Below are 16,797 nucleotides of genomic sequence, written 5' to 3'. Positions count from 1 at the left end.
TATGGCATTGTCAATTCATAAAGAAATAAGCTGAAGTTGAAGAAGATAAGTGCCAGTCAGCAGAAAAATGAACTGACACAAGCCTGTAATTATCCACCACGTTAAAATCAACCCCAAGTGAGAAGCCATTTACCCAGATGCTCTTCCCTGTGTAAAGTATCTTCTAGTTAACACAGTGTCTAAAGACAGTAAGCAGAATTGAAAACAGCAGTGATCTAAATTTTTCATCCAAAGATTTTGTTTGTTTACTGTGTGTGTTTGGTTGTGAGGACTCGTTGTAGAAGTGTGAGCAGTTGGGAGTGGAGAGTGAAGTGAGACATTCAGGTGACAGCAACCCTGTGTGGGTAACAGCATGCATGGAGGCTGGTGAGATCAAAAAGACAATTTGGCTTGCTTTGGTTTGGCATTGTCTGAAGTGTTAGTATAGAGGTTTTGAAATGTGTTGTCAGACACTTCATAGGAGATTTTTGTCTCTGTAGAGGGTTCTCGATGATGTCTCCTCACTCACAAAATTCTAAGTTGACTCATTTACACACCCACTACAGATCACTTTATTGCCTCCTCTAAATATATGATTAGCACGACTTAGTTTTAAGAAGTATATTAAGTAATAGAGACACACAGCTCAATTATTACACTACTTATTATTACTTATTGTTTGGCCCTAACTCATCAGCCTTCCATCTCATGTAATTTCATTGTTCTGTGGGTTTCCACCACCATGGCTTTCTCTCAAATTTTTGATCAAAATGCATGGCTTTGGCCAGGTGCAGTGGCTCACACCTGTAATCCCAGTACTTTGGGAGGCAGAGGGGGGCAGATCATGAGGTCAAGAGATCTAGATCATTCTGGCCAACTTGGTGAAACCCTGCCTCTACTAAAAATACAAAAATTGTCTGGGTGTAGTGGCATGCAGCTGTAGTCTCAGCTACTCGGGAGGCTGAGGCAGGAGAATCGCTTGAACCCGGGAGGCAGAGGTTGCAGTTAGCTGAGATAGTGCCACTGCTCTCCAGCCTGGTGACAGAGTGAGACTCTGTCTCCAAAAACAAAACAAAACACAACAACAGCAACAACAAAATATTATGTCTTTTATGCATGCTGTCTTCTGTGCCTGCAATGCTGCTCACACACTAGCTTGAGCTGTACCTACATTTCAGGTTTCTTGTCATGTCTTCATGGAAGTCTTCTTACCTCCCCAACATCCTTTATATTCCTTGTTATTGGATCCTCTTCAAGGACAGAATTCTTTACCTTCTGAATGGGTGCTTTACTTGTATATATTTAGGTATGATTAGATCATGGTCTATTTCTCCTGCTGGACTGTAAGTTTCATGAGATCAAGGGGCTGTCTTTGTTCAGCATTATGAGATTAAGTATTTGAGATAATTCCTGGCACACAGTAAATGCTCCAAAAATAATTGCTGAATGAATGAATGAGTGAATGAGTCTCTCTAGCAGACGAGATTACAAGTCAACGAAGATTATAGTACATCACAGTGAGTTATGAGAAATGTTATACAGGCTGCTCCAAGGACCTAGAAGAGGGCATTGTTATTTTTGGGCATAGGAGCTTGAGGAAGGACCTCCGAAACTGATGATTCAAGTTGAGTAGTGAAGAGTCAGATGAAGTGAAGAAGGGGTACTGAGGATGCATTTTTATCAGAGAGATTAACTAGGATTGAGAGATGAGTCTAGATAATGGCAGTCTTGAAACTAGGGAATGAGGAGAAATGGATGGATTTGGAATGTAAATATATGCAACATGAATGATGATAGTGTGTATGTTGGAGGGAGTGCTGAAGCAAGAGGCTAGTGTGACTCAGTGGTGTTATTGTTCTCCTAGGGAGCAAATATAAGAAGTGAATTGGTACTCTGAATCTTTCCTACCCTTGCTTCTGATCCTATCTTCTTCCCATTATTTCCAGCAGTTCCCACTTAGGATCCCATATCTATCCTTACTATGTCCTGGAAGAAACTATCTAACTTCTCTAAGGCTTCAGATTCCTCCTTTGTAAAGTGGGAATAATAATATTGCCTATCTTATAAGGCTTTTATGCAGATGATATAAGGTAATAAATTCAATAAACAGGGTCTGGCACATATTAAGAACTCTGACCCCAAACCAATAAAATTACCAGTTTTAGGCTACTACTCTAAGTAGTGTCCCAACACTGGGTAATGCATAATGGAAAGATGTTTAATGGATTCACAGGTCCACATGACAGGGGAGGCCTCACAATCACAGCAGAAGGCAAAGGAGGAGCAAAGTCATGAATTACATGGCAGCAAGCAAGAGAGCATGTGCAGAGGAATTGCCTTATATAAAACCATCACATCCATCAGACTTATTCACTATCACAAGAACAGCATGGGAAAACCTGCTCCCATTATTCAGTTATCTCCCACTGGTGCCTCCCATAACGTGGCAATTATGGGAGTTATAATTCAAGATGAGATTTGGGTAGGGACACAGCCAAACTGTATCAATGGGTAATTCATATCTTGTTGTTTGAACTGGTGTCAGGGGTGAGTAGGATTTTAGAAACTCAAGGAGCTTCAGAGGATGGAGAAACATACATCATTAATTTTTTAAAATGTTACTCATCTGCATAAGTTCATACACAGGCCCCAGAAGGGGACACAAGTTTTATTACTTCTGTATATAAAGTTATCAGGGTCTTTCACATAGAAATGTACCCATATCCTCAGCAGCTTCCAGTGTTGTTGCAGAAAGACAGGGCTATAGATTTTCCTAGAAGTGTGAAATAATTCACAAGATTTGCTCGTTATTTATATGGACAGCACATTAATAACACAGGACCCTAGAATCCTGCCTTATCTAGGCTGAAGCCCAGGTAAAGAGATGAGGAGCTGACTCCTCAGATTTAGAACAATATTTTTCCTGCTTTCTGGAAAAAAAAATGATGAAAAGTGCTATCATATCAGAGAAGACCAGGTCTTTGAAAACACCTGCACTCTCTAGAGATAAATGAAAACCAGTAAGTTGGGGGCTACATTAGGGAAATTTCTTTGTTTGTGAATTTGAGGTTATTTGTAAACAAGTTTACGGCAGCTAGATAACTGATGGATTTAGGGTGTGCAGTTCCATGATCTCCCTCTCTTTCTAACACATGCATGACATACACACCATGACAGATATTTATGCAGAGAATTTTGCTTCTCTCAGGTGGCTACACAGATGCACTTTACAATGAGACTTGCTATATTAATCCAAGTATATGCACTAAATATTATTTTATATATAGTTTCACATTAAAATAACTTCAAAATTCTTAAAAGATTTCTTAGATGATACCTAGAGTCATGAATCTAATCCTGTTGAGAAAATGCAGATAATTAAACATCCAAGAGCTGTTGCTAAAGTCATTGCAAGCAATTATAATGCATATAATTGGCATTATGTTCCCCAAACAGCCAATCTCATCACAAAATTTCCTATTTACCATATTCTTTTTTGGTGAACCCCATAGAGAAGAGTGGCTAACTAATTGTGTTTGCAAGCTGTTTATCACCAAATATGATTTAAACGTATTTTTTCTCTCTCTCTTCCTTAAGCCTGGGTATTACCAAACTTATCCTCTCTGCCTATGTGATTGATGAAACACTGTAGTTCAGTGTTTAATTTACATTTCTTCAACTGAGTGATGTTAAGCATTTTTTTCCGTGTTTACCAGCCATTTGTATTTCTTTCAGTGAACTACTTAAGATATTTCCTTGTGCTAAAAAACATAGGTTCAGACCCTTCTGTACAATATGAAATCATTTTTATTTAGAAAGTTTTACATGTGTGCATCTGTAGGCCTGCATGTACCAAAATATTTTCTGTAAGGATGTGTAGAAATATGAAGACAATAATTTCATCTGGCAATTATGATGTGAGAGGATTAGTGGGAAAGAAAAAAAAAGAATTACTTTAATTTTTATCCTTTCTTTGTTGTATTTATACACATACATTTCTTTTAACTTAAAAATGTTTAACTGACAAATAATTATGGGGTACAATGTGATGTTTCAATGTATATTTCTATTGTGAATGTATGCATACATTTATATTCACAACAGACTATCTGTATTACTTTGATTAAAAAATACATTTTTTTTACAAAATTAATTTATTCAAAATTAGTTTAATTCAATTGAGATTAGTAGGTAAATGACTGTATGAACTAGTTGCCACACATTCTACTGTCTTTAAGGATAAGGCGGAAAGATCAACCTGCCAGAGCCTAGTGCAATAATAAGAAATAGCAAGCCTTGTGTGAAACTGGGTGTGTCATCCAAAGGCATGCAAAGTCAATTTTTTCAATACTCTGCTGACCTCAGGAACAGATCTGAGAATGGTTTCAGCCAGTGGGCTGGCAACTGGCAACTGCTGCTCTAAACTAGAAAACAAACAAAAACACAGCAACATCTGCTCTTAGAAGGATAGATACATATGATGACCTAATTCCAGTTCTCTTTATTAGGAGGAACACCTGTAGAGACCTATCTTTTATTAGAACAAAGAACAAAGCTTTTTATACTGCCTAATAAAAGATAGGTCTCTACAGGTGTTCTTGTACATCCATCCTCTCATTTCTCTTATGAATGCAGACTTGGATCCCTCACACACCTGGATATGCTTCATTGCCAAGTTGTGGACTAAACGCTGTTTCAAAGAGAATTTACATAAGATTTAGAAATTATGCCTGAAAATGCCATCACTTCACTAATGATGCTATGGAAGATCCTCTTCTAATAAGAACAATGGAATTTCCCTTTAGAAATGACTTCTGATAAAGCCAGTTGCAGTCAGCATTCCATCTACTAAACAAGCTGGGCTGTGTTTACAAAGAACAAAGCAAGTTTCAAACAGAGACAGTAATGAAGGGACCACAGCCAGCCTCTGTGGCATGAATCCCTGATTGACCACAACAATTCATTATCTCAGTATTTCATTGTGTGTGGATGACAAGCAGTAAATGGCAGAACCAAATAAGGTCATCTCTGTCCTCTAAAACATTTAATATTTGTGAATATAAATAAGGGCTTAAACTTTTTCATACTATGCTTGCTCTGGAAGCTCCCTAGATGATTTTCAAGCTGCAGTTGAGCCTTACATGTCACTGAGATACGATAAATCATATCAGTCCAGGATCAATTGTGTATGTTTGGCCAGCTAGTCTTCGGAAACACACTGAGCTATCTATGGGCATCACGCTATCCATGAACTCAGAAGATTGAAGACATTCCTGAAAAACAAATCATAGTCCGCAGACTCTATAGCATCATGGCCCCAAGTCAATTTCTTGGAACTCTGGGAACCAGAGGAGATAAATAAATGTTACAGTTAAAAAGCTTCTTAAAAGTTTGGGAAATACTGGGTTCAAGTTTAGTAAGTTACTTGTCTGTAGAACTTCTCACAGCCTTTAATACACTATCGTGTTTTGGAAGGCTAAGCAGAGGCTATTATACATAATACTTCTCTCACATATCTCATGTTATTCTATGAAAAACTGTTGCTGAATTTCATATTTCCTTCAATACTCAAATCTTTTTCTCTGCTATGGCTATCTCTAGGGATTATGATAGTATGTGGTCAAGAAATTTTATCATGTCTTTTCCAAAGGAGCCATCACCAGAAGGAATTTTTGCAGAGCTTCTTGTTCTAGAATCTCATATAATGCCACTTAAAACAAATTAAACGTACATCTGTCAAATAAATTTTATTTTGTTAAAAAATTTTTACAAACTGTAAGACTGAATACAAACAGTTTTTGGGAAAAATGAATCAAGGCATTTTATGAATAGGTGTATTAATGTTCCTTCTAAGCATTTATTTACTAACTTCTCTCTTTTACTACTCTTAATCTCTGACCCTCTCTTTCTCATATGCCTCTTTTTAAAACGTTTCTTGCTCTCACTGTCTGTCTGTCTCCTTCCCTGTCAGTCTTTCTTCCTGGGTCTAAGTCTTTATGTATCTCTTCCCTGTCTCATTTGCTCTTATCTTGGAGGCTAAGTATGATGAACCAGGAGCAAAACATTCTAATATAACTTTTTTTCTTCACAGAAATAGCCAGGAACGTGATGACTTTTTCATTGTATTAACTAATAGTCTTTTCTTTTTTTCTTTTTCTTTTTTAAAACTGGGGTTTCACTGCTGTGAAAGAAAGTTCTCTAATGCAGCCTGGCCTCTTTGTTAAATTAACACTTTCTCTCACTGGTGATCCAGTGTAAGACGACAAGAACACCAGGTGAAGGTTGCTAGTAATCAGTCATTGAAATAGTCGTAATTTACATGGAATGAGAAGTAAGACTTACGAACTTATCATGGAGACTTTTCCTTAATTACAGTGATGCTAAAATCCGCAATGCATTACAGGACCTCCCCTACTAACAAGTAGTTAAATTTTCCCCTAACATATTTGTCCACGTTAGAAACAGATATAAATTACATGACAGTAAAATCCTAAATAGAGAACATTTCACCACTCCCACCATGCCTTAAACAATGAAGCTTCAATTATTCTATAAAAATAAAAACACTGAAAGAACTGTTTATAAAAATGCTTCTCATTGCTCCATAACAATGACCTAAGAAAGCACACTCATCTTTGTGACATTGAAAGAAAAGGGGCAGGTATTGCCCAATGAACTGGGCGTTTCTGTAAGCATCCACATGGTTGGGCTTACTTCCTCTTCTCACCCAGATATTTTGTATCTTGTAAGAATGCCCTTGGAATATAACATGTTCATATTAGATAAGGGTTTGCCCATGCTTGATGAATGATGAGTCCTGAAGACACACCAGGATGACCTTCTGGCTCTGCCATGACTGTCTGTGTGATTTTTGAATCAGTCACCAAAGCTCTCTGGGCCTCAGTTTTCGGATGAATGAAATGGAAATAATAGGAGGACACACCTTATAGGGTTAGAATTAGAATTAAATAAGTGTATAGACAGAGTAGTTGGCAGAGTGGCACAGAGTAAGCCTTAAAAAATGTTAACCATGTTTTTTATTATTCTTATCATTACTGGTATTAATTATATTCCTTTCTTTTTTAAACTTTGAGATCAATACTATTTTCATGTTATTATAGATTAATTAGAAACATAGAATGTAACTTCATAAGCTCTCCAGAAATTTATTTTTGTTTGTTTTATATCATTTGCTTGGAAAAAAAATTGTTCTCTTAAATAAATAGGTGTGTTTTGAGTCTTCATCCTCTTGTTTACAAATCTTTATTTGATTTTAACTTTTAGTCCCTGAGAAGTACCTGGAAATTACTGAAAGGCTATAGGTAATATTTTAATTGTTCTCAACTGAAGATACTGGGTAGCATGTTCCCCACTTCCATTTTGGGTTACAGATTATTTAAGTAATAATTAGGGTGTAATGACATATATTCCTTCAGAATAGTGCTAGGCACAGGTTCAAGGACATAATGATTTTATAAGTATTTATAAATGACTACTTCATAATTTTGAAGGTGTTTATTTTAGTGTTTTCATTTTTGAAATAAAAGACCACCACTTAAAATTTTCTCCAAATATATATTATACTTTTGAATAAGCTGCTAAGGTTTTACCCCAAAATTTCTGTTCCACTTTAAGTAATCTACTTTCAGATTTTCAATCTTAAAACAATACAATATATGCTTCTTTTAAAAATGATAGCTCTTTTCCTGTTTTTGAAAACAGTGTAAAAGGCAACTGACCTGCAATTTCAGAGGAAGGCAAATAAGAACAATTGGAACATTTACCATGAGAAATTCACTGAATAAGACAGAGTATATTTAGGACAAACATGGTGTATAAATTATCAGCTGCTGTCATGCAGAGAAGTTGATGCCTGTCTATTCTTAGGGAACTGAGATTGGGAAAGTAAGAAACATTGTAAATCTGCTAAACTGGAGATAACAGTTTAAAAAATGGTGGTGTGTCCACCTCTGAAAACCCCGTATAGCTACTAACAATACTTTTCTGAAGAATATGTATTCGGGAAATTGTCATTGCACATTACGTGAAACAAACCATCCATACAATTGTGCTACAGCATTTTAGTTCAATAAAATACCTATAATGTGAGTTTGCTCTTTAGTGGTGGGGTAAGACTGGAAGGACATATACTAATATGTTATCTTACAATGTAGTAATAATCCCCAGACAGTGATATCATGGGTGATTTTTAACATATGAATGTGTCTCTGAAATTTTCAAAATTCTGATTATAAACATACATTTCTGAAGGTGACTTACTAGTATTAGTGATATTCAGAATAATTAGTTGGAAGCATTTCCAAGAAAAGATGGTAGCTAAAATCCCACTGTATTCCATTAATATGAAACCAAACTCATAAAAAATATTTCTCTCTAAGCATTATCCATATTTTCTAGTGAGATAGAAAACAGTCTATCTCATTATATCATTTAGTGAGCCTTTGATGGGAGTCAGACATTGTGCAAAAAACATTATACAGAAGATTTTCTTAATCCTCAGCACAACATTATGAAGTAGAAATGACTATTATTCCCATTTCACTGATGAGCAAACTGAGGTTAGAAAGCAAATGCCATTCTATCAAAATACAGGTGAGGAAACTGACGTTAGGAAATAAATGTCATTCTATAAAAAATGCCATTCTATCAGTAATAGGTACAGCTGTGATTCCATCCAGGTATATCAAATTTCTCACTTCATGATATTGATAAATATATTGAAATTTTAACCTATATTCACACTTTATATTCACACTATTATATTCACAATTTATATTTAATACATAGAGATCTAGGCCATTGAAACAATTTTGATCAGAGCAACACAATAGACTTACTCATACATGCCAAAGGATTGAAGGATTTTGGAGGAGTAGAATGTTACCAAAAATATAAATAATCAACATGAGAATAAAGAACGCTCAATACTTTATTGACTTTTGCCTGGAAGACAGAAACTGTAGCCCTCTTATTTGAACCAACCACCCCAAACGTTCAGAGTTCCCGAAGTTGAACAAGGTTTTCCTGAGATAAAAATATTACTGTTATGTGGCTTGACTTCTCACAAATCTTAGGGCTAGATGCCATTTCCCCCTCTGTCAGCATAAGCAATGCATTGTACTTTGTGTTTTGTATCCAAATCCTAAAGCAATTCTATTTCTAGATCATTAGAGATAAAAATAAACTGGAAACAAAATGAAGATTTATAGTTAACAGCTTCAATGCTTTCTTTGGCAAAGAAATTGAGAAACCATCATAGTTTTATGTTTTATAATGCTTGTTGGCTTCTAGGGCCGAGTTTCTTCTTTAAGAAAGAAGGAAAAAGCTTTACACATCTAGCTGCTCACCTTCCCTGCATTAGAGGTGCTGACTGTGTTGACTGTAGTGTGGAATAAGTAAATAATCACAGTGCTAGTTTTTCAACTTTAGCACCATTGACATTTTCAGCTGGAGAATTCGTCGTTGTGGGGATTCAGGGGGGTTGTCCTGTGCATTGCTGGATGTTCAATGTAATTCATGGCCTCTACCCACTGCATATCAATAGCAGCTCCCTTATTGTAACAAACATGTAGACCCAAATATCTCCAGACATTACCAAATAATCCCTGGGAGAAACTGCCCCTATTGAGAACTAGTTCCTGTATATCCCCAAACTTGACTTTTTTACATCCTTTAAAAAATAGTTTGATCTGGCCAGGTGTGGTGGCTCATGCCTATAATCCTAGCACTTTGAGCCCAGGAGTTCTAGATAAGCCTAGGCTACATAGCACAACCTCGCCTCCACAGAAAATAAAAGGAAACTTAGGCTGAGAGAGAATGATTGCTTGAGCCTGGGAGTTTGAGGCTGCAGTAAACTATGATGGTGACATGGCACACCACTGGAGAGACAGAGCAAGACTCTCTCTCTAAAAAAGAAAAGTAACCTGACAAAAACAAGCAATGGGGAAAGGACTCCCTGTTTAATAAATGGTGTTGGGAAAACTGGCTAGCCATGTGCAGAAAGCAGAAACAGAACCCCATCCTGACACCTTACACCAAAATTAACTCCAGATGGATTAAAGACTTAAACATCAGACCTAACACCATAAAAAGCCTAGAAGAAAATCTAGGCAAAACCATTCAGGACATAGGCGTAGGCAAGAACTTCATGACCAAAATGCCAAAAGCAATGGCAACAAAAGCCAAAATAGACAAATGGGACCTAATCAAACTCCACAGCTTCTGCACGGCAAAAGAAACAGTCAGTAGAGTGAATCGGCAACCAACAGAATGGGAAAAAATTTTTGCAGTCTACCCATCTGACAAGGGGCTGATATCCAGAATTTACAAAGAACTGAAACATATCTACAAGAAAAAAACAAACAAGCCCATTCAAAAATGGGCGAAGGATATGAACAGATACTTTACAAAAGAAGACATACAGGAGGCCAACAAATATATGAAAAAATGCTCATCATCACTGGTCATCAGAGAAATGCAAATCAAAACCACATTGAGATACCATCTCACACCAGTTAGAATGGCGATCATTAAAAAATCTGGAAACAACAGATGCTGGAGAGGATGTGGAGAAATAGGAACACTTTTACACTGTTGGTGGGAATGTAAATTAATTCAACCATTGTGGAAGACAGTGTGGCGATTCCTCAAGGACCTAAAAATAGAAATCGCATTTGACCCAGCAATCCCATTACTGGGTATATATCCAAAGGATTATAAATCATTCTACTATAAGGACACGTGCACACGAATGTTCATTGCAGCACTGTTTACAATAGCAAAGACCTGGAACCAACCCAAATGCCCAACGATGATAGACTGGATAGGGAAAATGTGGTACATATACACCATGGAATATTATGCAGCCATCAAAAACGATGAGTTCACGTCCTTTGTAGGGACATGGATGAACCTGGAAACCATCATTCTCAGCAAACTGACACAAGAGCAGAAAATCAAACACCACATATTCTCACTCATAGGCGAGTGTTGAACAATGAGAACACATGGACACAGGGAGGGGAGCACTACACACTGGGGTCCGTTGGAGGGAAATGGGGGAGGGACAGGGTGTGGGGGGGTGGGAAGAGATAGGATGGGGAGAAATGACAGATACAGGCAAGGGGACAGAAGGCAGCAAACCACACTGCCATGTGTCTACCTATGCAACAATCTTACATGTTCTTCACATGTACCCCAAAACCTAAAATGTAATAAAAAATATATATATTAAAAAGAAAAGAAAAGTAAAATAGTTGACCTTACTGTGGCACATAATTGACAGCTGTATATGCCACATAAGCTTGCTTTTCCAGCTGTGACTAGTTGGGCAAAAGTTGACATATTGGCCCAAGTTGGGCCAATCACATCCTGTCTTCTCAGATGATGTATTAAGACACAGAAACTGAGTCAAATATATTTGTGCCCTGAAGCTATACAATCATGCTGAGAGAGATTAGAGTCAGTACCACGGAAGGAAAAGCCTTATATCATTCTCTAATTTATTAGAAGGTAAAAACAAAAATCTTGAAGGGAGACAGTCTACACAAAAGAGAACTGGGTAAACAGAGATTAGAGATAGTTTGTTCCATGAACAAAGAAAATGAGATGACAGCTATCTGAAGAATTTACAGATTCCATGAGGTGTGGTTGAATTTCCTATAATTGGTTCACCGAGATTCCTTTATTTTCTTAAAATACTTCCTCTTTACTTAGCCTAGCTTGAGTGTGTTTTGCTTTCTAACCACCTGCTGACCCATAATGAAAATACATAACATAAATTGATCTAGAAGGTGTCCTTCCCTGTCTATATCTAGAGGAAGAACAATGAACACTAAGCCAAGGGATTCAGGCTCCACATCCTGTTATGTGACTCTGAGCAAGTGACTGATTTCTTTGAGTCCTGATTTCTTAAATAAATATTTGAAAATCAACTCACACAGATTTAAATTGTGAAACATAAAGATGGGAGGAGAGATTTGTGGTCCTTTTGTGCCTTAGACTCACTGTTTGACAGTAGCATATAAAATTGTCTTAAAGGTGGTGGCCTAAATTTTTAAGAGTCCCTTATGCTAGGCTGAAGAGTCAGTCAAGCCAGGACTTATCAGCCATGGGATGAATGGAACACTATTCAACCCTTCCAAGCCTCGGTTTCTACATGTTGAAAATGTTAGAAGTGTTAGCACAGGGTTTGACCCATGGTGAGCACAATAAGTGATTATTAAATATGTGTAGAATGAATGTTAGATATTGTTATACTTATTATCATTATTACCATCATCATTCTCTGTAGCCTTAGTCCAAAATCATTTCCCAAGCGAACTGGACCTTCAAGTGTCTTGATCTGAAAAATATTCCTTTACCTTAATTTGCTCTACAAAATTTCAAACTAAAGCTATTTGAAACCCTAGAACTCAGAAGTATTAGTTCATTTTGTGCTGCTATAATGGAATACCTGAAAGTGGGCAATTTGTAATGAATAGAAATTCATCAGCTCACAGTACTAGAGGCTTGGAAGTACAAGATCAAGGCATCAGGTAAGGGTCTTCTTGCTGCATCATCACATGATGAGAGGCAGAAAAGCAAGGATGCAAGAGAAGTATAAACTCACACTTTTATGTTAGCATTAATTCCACCCATAAGGGCAGGGTCCCTGGTATGATTTGGATTTATGCCCCTGCCCAAATCTCAGATCAAATTGTAATCCCCAGTATAGGAACAGGGCCCTGGTGAGAGGTGACTGGCTCATGGAGGTAGACTTCCCCCTTGACGTTCTTGTGATAGTAAGTGAGTTCTCACAAGATCTGGTTGTCTAAAATTGTGTAGCACCTCCCCCTTTGCTCTCTTCCTCCTTTCCTGGCCATGTAAAACCTGCTTGCTTCCCCTTTGCTTTCTGCCATGATTGGAAGTTTCCTGGGGGCTTCCGTAGCCATGCTTCCTGTACAGCCTGTGGAACCATGAGCCAATTAAGCCTAGTTTCTTTATGAATTACGAAGTATCAGGTATTTCCTTATCGCAGTATAAGAATAGACTAATACAGTTCCTCATAGCCCAATCACCTTCCAAAGATCCCACTTCCCAACACTGCAATGTCAAATAAATTTCAACATGAATTTTGAAGAAAAAAACATTCAAACCGTAACACCAGAGAAATAAGAATTCAGACTCTGCTGAAGCTGGCATTTGTATAACTTTCTAACACTTTGGATGCACCTTGTTCATTATCTGGAACCATATTAGATAAAACAAGAAATTACATTATGTATAGTGAATGCCAACATGAACTATTCAAGAGGTAAAACCAGCTACCTACCGTCAACGCAGGAAGGCCGGTTTCTTGTTGTTCCAGCTACTTTCCCAGGTAGACAGGAACACTTTACTGTTTGCGACCGCTCTTCAATGCGATTCTTGTTACAACATCGGTGTGCTGCTATCACTTCACACGTCCCTCCTTCTGGCAAGACAGAAATAACAGGGACATGGATTAGAAATAACTCAGCGACCATTCGAGCCTCTAGGAGTACATGTAGAGGGGTTGGGGAAAGTAATTGAAAGTACAGAAAGTTTCCATGAAATATAATTTTGAAAGAACTCTCTTCTACTATGTGTGATCTTGGAGAAGATAATGCTGTACTTCCAAAGCAACAAAGAATACCAATGAATAGCTCTCAAGATGTGGCAATTCTGGGCTGTAGGTATTGAGACGCAGCAAAGCAATGAATTGAGAGGATTTGGAACTAACACACCGAATAAAGATGCTCCCTGATTTAAATGCATTTTTTGGGAGCTCTCTGTTGTGTTATCACATTTAGGATTCTCTGAGCTCCCATTATTGACAACAATGGACAGTCCAGTGATACAGAACCCACAGTGGCAGGAAAACTGGCCAGAAATCAGCTCTTCCTTCCATTGCCTGCCGACTCTCAAGGGGGCTGAATAGAAAATCTAATTGGCAGATATTTCCCAAATCTAGACTTCATCAACAAATGAAAGAAAGAATTGCTGAAGAAAATGGGTAGGTGCTTTAAACAATGTCTCGAATTGCAGGCCTGGGCATATAGCTTGACTTATTGTAACAGCTCATCCATGCATGCATCAGCATTTATTGGCAAACTAACATATGTCACTCTCCACTAGGTTCTTAGCAGGTGAACTGCTGGCTCTGCGTAAAGGCGGACAAGCATCCAAGTGGGTCTTTCTGGCCCACAGGAAATCAGCTAAGCCAGATCTCTAGGGACGCAAAAGGTATACCAAATGACCAGAAGCCAGGCATCAACTTTCTCAACCTCAAGTTTGGAGTTCCAAATAGACCCATACCATTTAAGTTTTTATCATTTAGGATGCAGTTGGCAAAAATTCACCAAACCTTTGTTAAGCAACCTCTATATACAAATTACTATGTGATAAACTGTAAGGGATGTGTATACATCCTCTGTATGTGGAAGATACATATGGACACTTAGAAAACATTGTAAAAAAGAAAAAGGAGGGAGAAAGGAAGGAGTGAAGACTTAAGACACAGCTCATCCTTTTATCCTGTCCTCCGAGAACTGTGTAGTGCAGTGATTCTCAGTGCGGTGGTGGAGGGGTGTTGCTCCCTCCCCTCTAATAATATTTGGCCAGTTTAAAGACATTTCTGATTGTCATCACTGGTTGGAGCACCCAGCTACTTGCATATTTCAGGTAGGAAGCAGGGCTATGCTAACATCCCACACAATGCTGGCCTCCCAAAGAAAGAATGATCTTGCCCAAAAGATCAAATTGCGAATGTGTTGAGAAATGATGGCCTGACATGAAAGAAACACAGAATGTCTGATTTTGAGCAGACTAATTATGTTTCCCTCACTGGGAGTGAAGAGTTCAGGCTTTCAAATCAGCCTCTTTTCGTTTGACTCTCAGCTCTGTCACTTTCTGAGTGCCTCAGTTTCCTCATCTATAAAATGGAAATAATAGTAACATCTGTATCACAGGGTTGTGTGAGTATTAACAGAGAGAACACATATAAAGGGGTTAGCGCCGAGCCTGACACATGGTAAAGTGTCTGTCTATGCTACCTATGATAATAATGATAGAGTGACTTTGTTGATGCCAACAAAGACATAAATAATATGCTTTCTGACTTAGAAGCATTGCAAATATGGTTTCTCCTGGAATACTCACTCCTACCTCCCATCCCTCCAACCTCCTCTCTCCAACACAAATGATTTTGTCAGTTAACTCTCCTTAGAGCTCAACTAAAAGGTCAGTTCCTTAGAAAATGTTTCTCACTTTCACCATTGTTCATTCTATCAGCACCCTATACATTTCCGGTGTTTAGTTGTTCATGCCTGTGCCCCAGCCAAACTGTAAGCTTGGTTGGAGTCAAGGTCATTGTTTGTCTCCTCACAGCCATGAATGGGAATTTTTGGAACAAAGGACTGGTGTGATCCAGGTATTTCTCTAGGGCAACCACCTTGGTAAGCTGTGTGCAGGAGGATTTGGAGAAGTACAAGGTAGCAAAGGAAAAGAAACAAATGGCTATTGCAAAACACTAAGCAGAAGAAAGAAGGCTACAACCTGCTCACGGAAGAGTGCCTTACTATCTGCACATGCACAACACTGGGATTAGAGTTAACGGAATAGGGCTAATCACACATTACACTCTTTAACCCAGACACCTGCAATCATGTCACTTTAGCTTATAATTGCCAGCTATAAATATTCTCGGTCAAGTCAGTAACAGATAGTTCGACACTTCATGAAAATACCACTAATTTTAAAGTCACCTCTTGGCTCTGATACAAGATTGGAGCAATATTTATGACTGAAAATGGCACAAGCCACATGAAAGCTCACAGGACGTATTTTGAATCTCATTTGATTTACAGTCAAGTCAACAGACACAATGACAGACATGCCAGATCGCCTGAGTTACTGCACTGAGTTAAATAATACTGACAGCAAGGTGGCCACTGAAGGTCCAAAGCCTGTTCCTCATGGCATTGTTGCCAATGAGCCAAAGGAATCATTCTTTGTCACTCTTGGGGCTCACTGCTGTTTCTGGAGCTCTGACTTGGGTACTGGATGCTGCATTAATTATAGACGTCCCAGCAACTTTACAAAGTATTGTCCCCACCTTACACATGAGAAACTGAGGCTCAGAGGGGTTGAATAACTTGCCCAAATCACGTAAGTGTGACCCCAGTCTATTAGATCCCAAAATACATGCTTTTTGCAGCTTTTCACAAGCTGTTGTTCCTTGTGGATGAAAAACTTCCAAGAAAAAGTCTGACACTTGGCTTAGAATGGTTCTCAATGTTAGATATCCAAGCCTCTTCTCCTAGATGTGACGTTGACCTTTTTTGTTATGACTCTCTCCCTCTTTCTCTTTCCTCCATGGACACTGGTCACTTTGATGGTTACTGCATGAGCATGCCAGGCATGTACAGCCTAAGGGTCATTGCATCACCTGAGACACACTCCCCATAGATCTCTGGCTTACCCACTCCCTGCTCCATGATTGCTCAAATGTCACTTAATCAGTGGTACATTTGACCTCTCTATTTAAAATAAATCATATTCCTCTTAGCCGGCACTCATGAGCTCCCTTATTTTATGTCCCCTCAACTCCTTGCCCCCAACACCTTTAATTTTCAAACATAGTATATAATTTTCTGATGATATTATTGTCCATGTGTCCCATTGGAAATCAAACTCCTCCAGAACATTGACTTTTACTGTTTTATGTATTCAGCAACATCTGGCATATTATTATCAAAGTTTAAAATGTGCTTTTAACACATATCATTTAATTTTCAA

The 16,797-nt window shown here is 38.1% G+C and overlaps 1 protein-coding gene across 2 annotated transcripts in view; it reads right to left on the bottom strand.

Annotated features, from left to right (window-relative positions):
* The window catches only part of TAFA1 (TAFA chemokine like family member 1), a 568,772-nt gene that overhangs the window by 119,104 nt on the left and 432,871 nt on the right, over window positions 1-16,797 (bottom strand). For both annotated transcript variants that reach the window (XM_039477418.2, XM_039477417.2), the window contains exon 3: window positions 13,313-13,453. In XM_039477418.2, the coding sequence (XP_039333352.1) occupies window positions 13,313-13,453 (141 nt within the window). The remainder of the gene's footprint in view (window positions 1-13,312; window positions 13,454-16,797) is intronic.

Source organism: Saimiri boliviensis, chromosome 8, assembly GCF_048565385.1.
Source record: "Saimiri boliviensis isolate mSaiBol1 chromosome 8, mSaiBol1.pri, whole genome shotgun sequence".
Classification (NCBI taxonomy): Eukaryota; Metazoa; Chordata; class Mammalia; order Primates; family Cebidae; genus Saimiri; species Saimiri boliviensis.
The sequence above is the reverse complement of the archived record's forward strand: the minus strand, read 5'-3'. Positions and strand labels throughout refer to the sequence as shown.